Source organism: Talaromyces marneffei, chromosome 4, assembly GCF_009556855.1.
Source record: "Talaromyces marneffei chromosome 4, complete sequence".
In the NCBI taxonomy this organism is placed as follows: Eukaryota; Fungi; Ascomycota; class Eurotiomycetes; order Eurotiales; family Trichocomaceae; genus Talaromyces; species Talaromyces marneffei.
The window spans coordinates 2,880,501-2,893,747 of NC_072351.1; the positions used below are offsets into that span (position 1 = coordinate 2,880,501).

Sequence of the window (13,247 nt, forward strand, 5' to 3'; positions counted from 1 at the left end):
CCTATGACGAACGGGAGCTTGTCCGAAATCTCCGCCGGAGTTTATTTCGACCGCGACTACGCAACTTTCAGATACACATCTATCAATATTAGCGATTTGAATACAACAGGGCCGTTATTTTTAATTTAAGGGAAAACTATTGGCCTGACATATTTTATTCTTTTATGGCTCTGTTAGCAGCTGTGTACACAAAATCTGGAAAAGTTAAACAAAAATTACATGTCCATGATCGTCACATCTGTAATGGTGACCATTCATGATTGTTGAGTGCAAAAAAGTAAGAAACACAATCTCAAAAAACATTCTCTGAACTCCGTGCTGTTATGCGCAATCATCTTTGGTCTTTGGGGGGTAATTGGTGCAAAAGAAACAGTAGTCTCTACTTTTCTGTAACAATAAAACATGTGTCAAAAGGAAAAGAAAAGAAATAACCAAGTAACTTCAGGCCATGACGGTCGATATGTCAATTTCTCGGTGTTTATGTAAAAATTTTCAAAGTAGAAATACAGCAAGAGGACTTGCAAATTCGCCTAGACCAACTCTTCCAATCTACTGGCGTGGAGACCTGATTCATTTCTGTTAGTTCAAGAACATGGCAGATTTCTTCCATTTGATATTAACTTACGTTGGATTGTACTGCGGTGACGTCGGGCTGTAGCTAGGCGAAGTTGCGCCGCGAGCAGGTGACGTCGGAGAGCCATGAATATTGGGAGATGTGGGAGAGTAAATCTCGGGGCTTGTCGGGCTCCAACCCGGGCTGGCAGGGCTGTATTTTGGCGAACTTGGACTCGATGGAGAGAATTGTCTACCACCAATTGCTGGCGAGGTCGGAGAGTACGTTGGGCTGGAGGGTGAGAACGCAGGTGAGGCCGGGCTGAAATTTGGAGACGACGGGCTGTAATTGGGCGAGGAAGGCGAGAATCGAGGCGATGTAGGTGAGTATGAGGGCGAGGTGGCCTGGAAAGATGGGGACGTTGGACTGTACGCAGGAGAGGTAATCGCGAATGCTGGGCTCTGGGGTGAGAAGCCTGGAGACGTCGACATGAAACGTGGAGACGTAACGGACATATTAGGAGAGGAGGGCGAGTAGCTGGATGAGGGAGAATAGCCGGGAGACACGGGGCTTGTATTGAACGGACTGGTAGGCGAATAACCACCAGGGCTCTGAGGTGCTGGGCTGAACCCTCCCAATCCGCCAGATGGTTGATAAGCCGTGAAACCGCCAGGTGTCTCTGCCCCAGCCTGTCGAATAGGAGAAAACTTCGCGTCCGGATCGGGCGTACCAATGTACCCGTTTTCCATCATAGGAGAGTTGTTGTCGTATTGAGTCGCTGCTCCATCGTTGATCATTGCGTCCTTGGCTCCAAGGCCACCCATTAAGCCAATTCCAGTATTGCTTGAGACCACCGTATTAAGCAAACTCTGATCAAGGTAAACATCAAACTCTCCCGTTCCAGCGGGGGCCAATTGACCGAGGATCAGATTTTCAGATACACCACGACAATCATCAAGTTCACCAAAAGCAGCCGCTTCGAGAAGAATTTCGACAGTTTCTTCAAACGAACATCTCATCAAGGCACCATTGTCGGCACGGTTGATACCGTGACGCGTAACGGGGGTAAGATAACCACGCACCGTCATGATGTCGACCAAGAGTGCCAAATGACGATGATTGACATACGAACCGTCAAAAGCCAACACCTGGGTTAATTCACGTAACAGAGCCGAACGAGCAGCTTCAATACCGAACACCTCAAACACTTCAATAAACTGGTTGGAATAAGTTCGAGTAGTATCAACACCTGGGATCGTGAGAACATCAGCGAGCGCTGTGCCGCTTGTCTCTAATACCCACTCCTTGCACAAAGGATCTGCCTTACTCAGGAACAGAGAACCGTCGTCCATGAGGCGAGCATTGTCCTTCTCATTGATGAAAGCACGCTCGACGCCGGATACACCACGTAGAGTCAAAGTATCCAACAAGTGTTGTTCAAGCTTCTTGAGAGTAACATCATACTCCATGTCCTCTTCATCTTCGTCTTCTTTCGCATCATGAAGTTGGCGAATACGAATCACTTGCTCATCAGCGTTGTTATCACTGAAAATGACCGCAATATCTCGTGGGTACTGCTGCTTGATCCTAGTAGCCACATCTTGAACAGTGAGTCCCTTATCCAGAAGCTTAGCTCGATTCAGAACGATACGCAAAAGCCACTTGGATTGACGGCTAGAGTCATCTGTAACATCTTCTGGAATGATAAAGTAGGACTCAACCATATCTCTATCGTTGTCAATGACGGTGGACTGAATATCTGGGTCATAGTAGATTTCAGTAGCTTCCGTGACTGAGCGAAGACTTGTATGTTCCACAACACTACGCAACTGCTTAGCAGCCTCCTTGTCGTGCTTCCTATGTGACTCTTGATAAACCGTCATGGAAGGCGTCTTGATGTTTGTGGCAACGTTCAAAAGTTCTTTCAAACGAGGAACACCAAGAGTAACATTCTTGGAACTAACACCAGCAAAGTGGAAGGTGTTCAAAGTCATCTGCGTAGCAGGTTCTCCAATAGATTGGGCGGCCAAAACACCGACCATTTCTCCTGGATTAGCCTGGGCTTGAGCGAAACGCATCTCAATTGCTCCTAGAACGTGTTTGAATGCAAGTTTGTTCATGGAATACTGCGTCACTAGTCGCTTGAAGGCTAAGCGGGAACGCAGTTGAGCCTTGAATAGGAGAGTGGCACTAGTTTGCGCTTCCTTCGAGATCACATCATCACCACGAACAACCACCAAACGATCCAACAAAGCCTGAACCTGAGGAATGACCTCAGCCGGATGAAGATCACTGATAGTACCTTCCTTGATATGAAATGTGGTTTTTGCCGACTCAAGGATACGTTGAACGTTCAGTGGCAATTGCATCATTTCTTCGTCTCCCTTAGCGATAGAACGAAGGAATTCTCTGTCCTTAACAAGAGCATCCCACTCTTCGTCGAAATATCTCTGAACTTCAACATCGCCGCTGATTTCAGCTGCTTGTTCAAGGACTTCCGGCCCGAGTGTGCGTTCTGGGTCCATGAGGTCAACGCGGAAACGATCACGGAATTGCTCATCGGAGCATTTGATGATGTCTACTCTCTGATTCTCGATGTGAGCACCATCCAAGCCGTCCTCTCCGTACAAAAATTGAATGATATCGCCAAGTGAGTTTCGAACGGTTCCATCATATTTAACCATAAGTTCTTCGAGAGCCTTGACAAGCTTACGCTGAATGTAACCTGTTTCAGCAGTCTTGACTGCAGTATCGATAAGACCTTCACGACCAGCCATGGCGTGGAAAAAGAACTCAGTTGGTGTTAAACCACGAAGGTAAGAATTTTCAACAAATCCTCTCGACTCCGGAGAATAGTCATCCTTCGTAAAGTGAGGAAGTGTGCGGTATTTGAAGCCAAACGGAATTCGCTTTCCTTCGACGGACTGTTGTCCCACAATGGCCGTCATTTGGGAAATGTTAATGGCGGAACCTTTGGATCCAGATCTAGCCATTTGAATGGCATTATTTAGATCCTTCAAACTCTTCTCGGTCTCACTACCAGCAGCCTCACGAGCATTGTTCAACGCACGAGAAACCTTGCTTTCGAACGTCTCTCGAATGTTCATACCAGGCAATGCCTCCAATGTGTTTTCGGTTGCACTTTGGACGATCTCTTCGACCTCTGCTTTACCAGCGCGAACTGCATCTTCGATCCGTTCAATAGTTTTCTTATCGGGGATTGTATCACCAATACCAATAGAGAAGCCATTGTGTAAAAGCCAGTAATTAACAACACGTTGCGCACCATTGAAGAAAGACACCGCGGCTTCTGGTCCGTACTCATTGAAAATGGTATGAACAACACCGCCGCCGGAAGCTCCAACGGTCTTTTTCGAAAACATGCCATACATCAACTGGCCGCCATGTACAAGGATTCCACCGTCTGTTAAGGGTGAAAACTTCTCCGAAAGCGGGGCTTTGTCTTTGTCAACACGCAACAAGTTGAGTCCAGAAGGTAAAACCATGCTGATAATCTGCTTTCCAGTCCAACGGGGTCTGGGTTTGATAATGGCTGGCTGTGGGATGACGCCATCCCAGTCAGGAACCCAAAGCATAAGATTCATGACTTGATCTTTAGTAAGGAAGACATCACGACGGCAAATCTTGTAGATACCACACAGAGAGTCCTGTACGATACCCATCAAGGGACCGTTTCTCTGTGGCGACACAATGTTGTTTGGAACCAAGGCAAGCTGTAGTAATTCAGCACGAGCTTCTTCGCTCTGAGGCACATGCATGTTCATTTCGTCACCGTCGAAATCGGCGTTATAAGGCGTAGTGACAGACAAATTGAGTCGGAAGGTAGAATAGGGCATGACACGGACACGATGACCCATCATAGATTCCTTGTGCAGTGACGGCTGACGGTTGAAGAGAATCACATCTCCGTCAAGGAGATGACGCTCGACTTTCCAGCCGTAAAGAAGATTTGCATTTGTCTTGCGCGCCATACGCAAATCAATTCGCTCACCGTTATCACGGACAATGTATCTCGCACCAGGGTAGATTGTAGGACCATTATTGACCAGTTTCTGCAGGAATTCAATGTTATATGGCGTTACCACCTCCGGATATGTGAGGATCATCGCTGTCTATGGAAGTTTAGTATTCAATCTCGAAACTCTTCCACTTTGAAGGTAAAAACGAACCGATCTAGGCGTTCCAACTTCCTCCAGACTTAAATTTGGGTCACCGCAGATCTGACCATGTTAGAATACTTAACTGTATCAATTGCTTGGAGTGGTAGATGAAAATGGGCAGGAGATAGGATTTTAGGGGTTATGAGGGTTAGAGTTACATACCACAGTACGAGCCGAAAAGTCGACACGCTTCCCCATCAAGTTTTGACGAAGACGACCCTCTTTTCCTTTCAGACGACCGCGGATTGCTTTGACAGGCCTATTCGACTTTGTCATAGCCTTTGGTTGACCAGCGATATCATTGTCCATATATGTGGCCACGTGATATTGAAGCAAAGCCTCGAATTCCCGAACGACGTGTTCCGGTGCGCCTTCTTGCTCGCAGCGTTGCAGGTTCTGATTCGCACGAATGATTTCCGCAAGCTTAAAGGTCAAGTCATCTTCAGCGCGTTGGCCGCTGGAGCTCTTGCCGCTGACAACACTGGGACGAACGACGGGGGGAGGAACAATAAGGACAGTAAGAATCATCCATTCCGGACGAGCGTAGTCGTTGCTGAGACCCATGATCCTCACATCTTCATGTGAGATGCTGCGGAAGATATTGTAAGCCATGGAAGGAGTAATGGTTCGCTTCTCGGGTTGAGGCATATCAACATCGTCGTCCATCATGTTTGCTTTGTTCGGTTTCCATGTTCCGACGAGACTCAATCCCTCTTTACGGATGGTTGGTTGGGCATTACCACAGCCACCGTGTCCCTTATGAGGCTTTGATGCTTCCTTGGAGAAAGGATCCTCGTCCTCTGGGATTGGATCTGCTTCACAGATGTTGACATCTTTGGATAACCGCCAAATGATATCGAATCGTCGCTTAGGGTCACGAATACGTAGCGCATCTTGGAACTTTGGGTCGCTCTAGAATACAAGAATCAGGTATTAGCAGAGATCCATGTAGTCTATTTTTCAATTCCAGACTTACCATATCTGCTTTGATCTTGCCACAGTTGTGGCAGACGGTTTCAAGTAGTTTTTTTGTCTTTGTGAGGAAACCTGTTCAGATTAGTTGATGCGCTAATTGATAGAAATGATGAAAGCAATCATACCGATGTGATAAACCGGGGTTGCAAGCTCGATATGGCCATAATGTCCTGGACACTCTTTCTGACCTTCCTCACAAGTCTCACAATAATATTGGCGATCGAGAGTGCCAAGCCTTGGATCGTTTGGACCTTTGGTTCGTGGGCGCATTCTCTGTTCATCCTATTTGAAAGAAAAGTAAAGTTTAACAACGTAGATTCAACAGGCAATTTTGCACAAAAAATGCCGCCTTACCATTGTCTCAGGATATTCGACATGGACCACACTCAGACGTTTAATCTCTTCGGGCGATAGGAGACCAAACTGAATCTCCTTAATCGTGCGCAAAGGCGCCTTGGAGTAGGGGAAGTGGACGTTCGACATGGTTGCGGTCCTTGACGTTGATCACAGAGACGGAGTTCGAAAGAGAAAGGCGGTGTTGACTCTAGACTGCGCTGCGCTCTTTTGCGAGCACTGCTATTTTGATGAAGTAGAGTCCGGATCAACAGTGAGCAATTGCTGATAGACTGAAATAACAAACGGCCGCCTGCCGGTGAGGACTCTGGCAGCCCTTGCCACAAGGGCGCCTTCACCTTAAGGACAACGGAGACGCCGCGAAAGTCGACAGTTTGGAACGGTGGGAAAGCCGAAAAAGTCGCACGAGTCGATTGCCCTGACGTGACTTGACGGGTTCCCAGATAGAAACGCGATATTCTGGGATGGCAAGTGATGAGCACGTAGGTTGGCGCGTGGATGAAGGAGTGATGGTGTCTGAGTTGCCTTGCTGAGCCCGGGCAGGGACGTTAGCTCGAGTTTTCTTAGGAGCCGCTAGCCACTGCTACCTGGCCAATAGCGTTCGTTCTACAGGTTTGACGATGTCTTGGCGGCAGCCCCGTTTAGATATGTACTCAGAAGTTTCGACTCCATTATTATCAAGGAAAAGAAAGAATTCAATTTACTTTGACCTCATTCTCTGTTTGCGCTCGATTCTTACTGGTGACCACGACTATATACGCTCTAATTATGATATATGAGTGAGCGTTTGTTGTCACCTCCTGGATCGCTGCCAGGTAGGACTTTAATCAACGCCAACACCCGCCACTTAAACCGACTACAATGAATCTCTCACTCGTCGATCCATTCGCGCTCGCCCAAGACTATCCCGATACTCTGACCGGAACATTACGTATGTTGGCTCTTTCCCATCTACTGCGCTTGCGATTTGGATATGAAAACTGATTGTGGGATAGGGAGCGGCCATGCTGCATGTCTACGGTTCAGTCGCAAGGGCGATTATCTCGCCGCAGGTCGGGTGAGGTTATCTAGAAGATTAATTCCGGTGAAATAAACGACTAATTGGATGTGAATGTTTCAGGTTGACGGTACGGTTATCATTTTTGATCTTGAGACAAACGGGGTTGCCCGCAAACTACGAGGGCACACGAGGCAGATACAGTCGCTCAGGTACAGGATTCACTCTGCCCTTCATGGCCATTTCAAGGGTCGCTAAGATTTTCACAGTTGGTCCAGAGACGGTCGATATATGCTAAGCGCATCGCAAGACTGGAAATGTATATTATGGGATTTGAAGGATGGTTCGCGAGTGCGGATGGTCCGTTTTGCAGCTCCAGTATACATTGCCGAATTGCACCCTTTTAATCAGTGAGTCTGCTCGAAGAGTAACACAGCTATGTTCTTTCAGTGAATGCTGACCTTTGAAGTCTATTGTTCGTCGCCTCTCTCTTCGAAGAACAACCTGTTTTAGTCGACATCTCAAACCCCAAACCTATCAAACACATTCTCCCCTCCGTCCCCCTACGACCCCAGGACGGAGTCGATCCCGCTGCAGCAGCCAAACAAGCCGCGCAAGACGCGAAACAATCAACATGCGTCACAATCTTTACTGCATTAGGCAACCATATAATCTCCGGTACCTCCAAGGGATGGATCAATATCATCGAAACCCAAACCTGCCGAACCATACACTCGACCCGCCTCTGCAACGGCGTCATCATCCTCATCCGCCTCGCAAGCAATGGCCGCGACCTGCTGATCAACAGTTCCGATCGCGTAATCCGCACAGTCCTCATGTCCGACCTGTCGCAACTAGGCATGGGCCTTGACCCAGCAAACATCAAGCTCGACGTCGAGCACAAATTCCAAGATGTCGTAAACCGGCTTAGCTGGAACCACGTCTCATTCTCGTCGACTGGCGAATTTATCATGGCATCTACATACATGAACTCCGACATCTATATCTGGGAACGAAGCCACGGCTCACTCGTCAAAATCCTCGAAGGGCCGCGCGAAGAAATGGGTGTCGTGGAATGGCACCCTTCGCGACCAATGATTATGTCCTGCGGCCTCGAATCCGGATCGATATACATGTGGTCCATAATCACCCCCCAGAAATGGTCCGCCCTCGCCCCGGATTTCGCAGAAGTAGAAGAAAACGTCGTCTACGTCGAACGTGAAGATGAATACGACATCCACCCAGCAGAAGAAGTGCATCAACGACGTCTCGATCAGGAAGATGAGAGTCCCGATGTCCTTTCTCTAGACCATATGAGTAATGGTGCTGCGCTGGGCGAAATGGATATTGATACGTTCCGTATGCCGGTGTTATTGGATCTGTCGGATAGTGAGAGTGAAGAAGAGATTATTGCTGTTGGGCCGGGAACTATGAGGAGACGAAGTCCGGGCGCGGGGAGGGAGTGGATGAATACTTCTAATGATGGGGCATCTTCTACGAGAGGGACGCTTGGAAGGGGGAGGAAGAAGTGATATACAGCATCTGATTACCTTTTTCTACGTTTGTCTTATTATTTTTTATATATCCAGCATTTGGGATTGGATGGGCGCACATTGGCGGCGTTGCGAGGACATCATGCCCAGGTAGGTAGGTAGGTCTTTTTAAATGATACCTGATGGAAGTTGAGAAGATATTCCGACAATACCTATATATACAAAATGTTCAGGTGGCAGTCATGACAATATTTGTATCCGCCGACATATTCCGGGACCGAAAGTCCCATGCATTTCACAACAATCAATCACTAAAACAAGCCAATAGTCTCTGTCCCTCTCCACGTCTTGCTCTCTCCTCTGTCCACTCCTCCACTTCCTCTCCAAACTCCAGAACCAAAGCACCGGACCTTGTCCCACGTCGCTGGCAAAATGCAACCCAGAAAAGAAAAGTTCATTAGATACCCAAAAATTTTTGTTCCATCCTTCCTTGCACCCCTTCCTTTTCCCAATGCCAATGAAAAAAATAAAATGCAGAATCGTCAGTCATTCTTTTTTCCACATTATGAACTGATTCTCTCTAAGCTCCTGAAATATGCATCGATCGATATGTTCAATTCATGCTCCGGTTAGTTAATACAATATCAAGCAATGCCACGCTGTATAAGCGTGATCGCGGTGTAAGATTATGTGTGCGTGTCAGATAGTAGAATCGCCCGATTGCTAGGTAGATGGTGTAGCAATATCACAGGCCATTGTCGGATTGCTGAAATAGAATCGCAGCACTGGCTAGCCCTGCGTAAATCATCCAGAGAGGGAGTAGCATGATAGCCTAACTCTACCGTAGCAAAGAATTCTGGCTACTCTTCAATTCCCCGGCGAGTTCTCTGGCTTCATCGCTTGATATATGTGAAGTATGTTATAAGCCCGAATCTCCTTGTTGTAAGCTTCCCTCTTCACTTCCAGGGCTAATTGCTGGATTTGTTCTTTTGAGAACCCCCATACGCGATGTAGAGGCGCAAGAATCATCGTTTCAACGCTCTCAGAAATGGCGAGATTATACCACCGCCCAACTTTCTTTTCGTGCTCGTCATGATGCCAGGGATTCAGTGGAAGGCCAACAATCTGATGATCAATGTTCACAAATCCTTGCTTCTCCAGCGCCGCCATTGTCTCGCTAACGCTGTGAGCTATAGGTCGCGCAGACATCTCGGTAGCCTGTTTCAGGTATTGGTACCATTTATGCATGGAGGTATTCTCGAGGGATCGTTCTTCACATCGCGGCTCAAAATCTATCTCCACCTGCTCGAACCATCCCCCGGGACGCAGGTGAGTGAATACTCGACGGTAAAGCGAGGGCCAACTAGTGACACTTCCACTTCCCATCTGCATGTGAATCAAATCCCAATAGTCCTCGCCCAATGCCCACGGATGCTCAAAGTCTCGCGGGGCATAGAAGTCGCAATTTTTAGGGCAGTTCTCGGGCTGGATATCGGCGAGGTCCATTCCGGCCACGAAGCTTTCGGGATATTTGTGGGCCACATCGATGGCCCAAATTCCGGTGCCACAGCCCAGGTCCAACACGCGCGCGTTTGGAGGGTGCGGTGCATATATTAAGCCATCGCCCACTCGAGCTTCTGTGATGACCTTGTGGAACAAATCAAGGCGGTCTTGCTCCTCGTCGTCGCACGGCAGCATATAAACGCCTTTTCGGTATCCATGATAGGTTCGCCCATTCTCCAGGTGACGAGGGTACTGTTCTGGAAGCCTTTCTCAGCCCAAATGTTAGCAGCAATCAGACAAGACTTTGGTAGTGGGAAACACATACTTGTATTGAGAAGGCATCAGATCTCGAGCATTATTTGAGCGCGCGGATTCTCCGGCGTGGGGGTTGTGGGCGTCGACATTCTGCCCGATTCTTGAGGCATCCGGCGAGGAATAGACAAGCTGAGATGTTTGGGGGCTGCCATTTGTAGTGGTTGTGATTGTAGTGGTGGCGGTTCCCTGCAGTGGTTGTGCAGGATGTCGATGATTTGAAAACATGTTTGTGTGTGGGTTTCCCGTATGCCGCCAACAACTCTCACCTTGGGTGCTTGCTTAGCAATATCTTGACGGCCTGGCCGTCCCGGTTGTCTCTGTTTTGGTGACTGTTGATTATTCCCCGTCCTGTCCCCATTCAAGAATATACGAAGCGATTGGCCAACCTTAGAGAAGCCGAAGGAAATGTTGCCGGACTAAGATTCAGGTGACTTGGTGTAAACAATACTGTTTCATGCATCCGCATGGCCGTGGAGAAACAAGCGAGCGCCGGCGCGTATCAACGGCTCATGGAACACACCAGGCGAGCGCACCAACAGGCGGCACCGGGCCACAGAACGAGGGGCTTGGGGAGTTATATATACGTGCGTCGAAGGAATTGGCCCGACGCAGGCATGAGAAAGTGAGCGGAAGCTCCGACGGAGGACGAGGGACGAGTAGTCAGTACGTAGAGAGGATGGGGGTAAGCGCTGAAAGGGGAGAGAAGGGAAGAGAAGAAAAAAAGAAAACAATTAAGACGAGGTATTAATGCATTAATGCACTGGGCAGGGTCGGCAGGTGCTAGCTAGGTACGAGGCAGACAGGGAAGGTACTACCTGCTGCTGTAGTGGCAAGAGGGCAGGTGGTAGGCGGCAGCAGAAGAGAGATCCATATTAAATGCGTAGTAAGAACTGAATAAATATCCAAAAACTGTGGCAAGCCATAATCCTACTTGGTTTAGCATGTCCTGCTAGTTAGTCAGTGTTAAAATTAGGCTATGCCAGGCCCAGGCCCGCTGTACTATGTAAGGACTAAGCATCCTAGAGATGCCTTGCCTATCAGGACGCGCCGACCGGACGCACTATGGGGGGACGCCTGAGCGCCTGGGACCAACCACCAACCACAGAGAGCATTAGCCGGACTGGGAAGTGCTTCCGTCAACGTACGTGCTTACTGTGTAGTTATGTCGCATGTAGACGGTGAACTAGCATCGTATTTGCGTTCTACTTACGTCGTAGTCTGCGATATTCTCGTAGTCGAGATTATGGATATGACGACACCACGATCGCCTTGCTGTGCCTCAGAGTCGACGTGGCTGCATCGATTGGCCTTGCTGCAACGAGTGCATTGGTGCGTAACTTAATATTTGGAGCACCTCATCGCGTAGACATACTGGCGGCGCTGTGCATTGCATACCGACAAGGACGACTACGATGCGGTGACTTTTTTTCATACGACACAGTAACTACGCAGTAATATCAACGATCGCAGTTGTCGGAAGACTTTGCGTTACTGACAGGAAGGAAGGAACGACCAAGAAGGAATTTAGTCGGCGGCGGGGGCAGGAGCGGCTGATGCCGCTATGCTCCCGCGCCGGGAAAGAAGGGCCCATCAACCCGCCCGCCTCCTCCCAAACCCTTGGGACCGCTTTGTCTTCTAAGTCTCTCTCTCACCACTCACTGCTGCTCGCTCAACAGCACTCATCAACCCCAAACCGTATGTTGTCTCACAGATGACTGGACATGATTCACTTCCTCTAGCTACTGAAACATTCCTATATGTGGGTCGGCTCTCAGATCCATGGATCGATTTTCGTGTCTCTTGTAATCATGTGTGGTGTGCGACGACAACCGTGTCCTGCAGTGAGTGTCATACATTATCGCTATCCAAGGCACGCAACCCGATAGTCTGGGTAGCTTTCCTCACCGCGATTTACTCTGGCCACTCAGCGACTGCGACCATAATTCCGTTGGCTGAACGTTAAACACAATAGTGTACACGGCTTGAGGGTGAGACGGTACGAATTGACGGAATCAATCATCTGACGCTCCAACGAGTCCCCCATACTATACCTCTTCCAACTCTAGCCGCAACGCTAACTCGACCATGATTTTGTGGCACAGTCAAATGTCCACTGTGCCAGTGTTCTTGATCCATCGCAGATACCGAACCAATAATTGATTCCATCACACATGCGCATATTTTTGTCCACCGCACAGCGCAGGCTCAATGATTCATTGTTTCTGATCCAACCGCAAACCGACCTCCCACGCGAGACCCCTGGTCTAGGGAACAACAACCGAGAATCTACTATCTATGTACAACACGCATGCTGACGTTTCCAGGCTGAGAGTTAGCGACAAACGGATTACCCAACGCTATCGATGATCCACCCGTTCGTTCCCCGTTGCATCAACTCGCAATGCATGTTATGCAGCAGGAAAAGCGGAGACTAGCCCAGTCAACCACACACGTTTCGACGCGCCCCTGATGGCTGTCCAAAGCCTGAGAGCTGAAAGGTTGTCCACGATCCGGCGACAATTTTAATAAACACTGCTGTGCCGCATAAAATAGGCCGCATCCTACGGCGCAAGTCGCAATCTTTCCGGATCCCATGGTAGTCAGCATCCCTTGGCCAATCAACTAACTCAATCTATGCGAACACACTGTGTTCCAACGGACTACCTTTTGCTGTAAGGCGTACACACTGCCAATCACTGATCTGTTCGACGACCTTCAGTCGAAGTATCGCGTGGGGGAGGGGGAGATCCTGCACGGATTAAAAAACGACGTTGAACACGAGCCGGAGTGACCGTTCTCGAGCTATACACCACATAACTATACATGACATCAAAGCTTAAAACAAAAACAGCCCGCCTATCGGTGATGACCCATGT

At 48.6% G+C, this 13,247-nt stretch overlaps 3 protein-coding genes across 3 annotated transcripts; 1 reads left to right on the forward strand and 2 right to left on the reverse strand.

The window, feature by feature from the left end:
* Positions 1 to 549: 549 nt before the first annotated feature.
* On the reverse strand, positions 550 to 6,192 carry EYB26_006074 (uncharacterized protein; the record flags this gene model as incomplete). The annotated part of the gene is made up of 7 exons (XM_054265350.1): positions 550 to 565; positions 626 to 4,686; positions 4,744 to 4,794; positions 4,897 to 5,646; positions 5,711 to 5,781; positions 5,835 to 5,991; positions 6,064 to 6,192. 7 exons carry the CDS (start codon positions 6,190 to 6,192, stop codon positions 550 to 552), a joined length of 5,235 nt encoding a protein of 1,744 aa, XP_054121325.1.
* Positions 6,193 to 6,924: 732 nt separating this feature from the next.
* EYB26_006075 (uncharacterized protein) lies at positions 6,925 to 8,592 on the forward strand (the record flags this gene model as incomplete). The annotated part of the gene is made up of 5 exons (XM_054265351.1): positions 6,925 to 6,994; positions 7,059 to 7,120; positions 7,184 to 7,272; positions 7,330 to 7,470; positions 7,530 to 8,592. 5 exons carry the CDS (start codon positions 6,925 to 6,927, stop codon positions 8,590 to 8,592), a joined length of 1,425 nt encoding a protein of 474 aa, XP_054121326.1.
* An 828-nt stretch (positions 8,593 to 9,420) lies between these two features.
* EYB26_006076 (uncharacterized protein) lies at positions 9,421 to 10,596 on the reverse strand (the record flags this gene model as incomplete). The annotated part of the gene is made up of 2 exons (XM_054265352.1): positions 9,421 to 10,321; positions 10,382 to 10,596. 2 exons carry the CDS (start codon positions 10,594 to 10,596, stop codon positions 9,421 to 9,423), a joined length of 1,116 nt encoding a protein of 371 aa, XP_054121327.1.
* Positions 10,597 to 13,247: the final 2,651 nt, after the last annotated feature.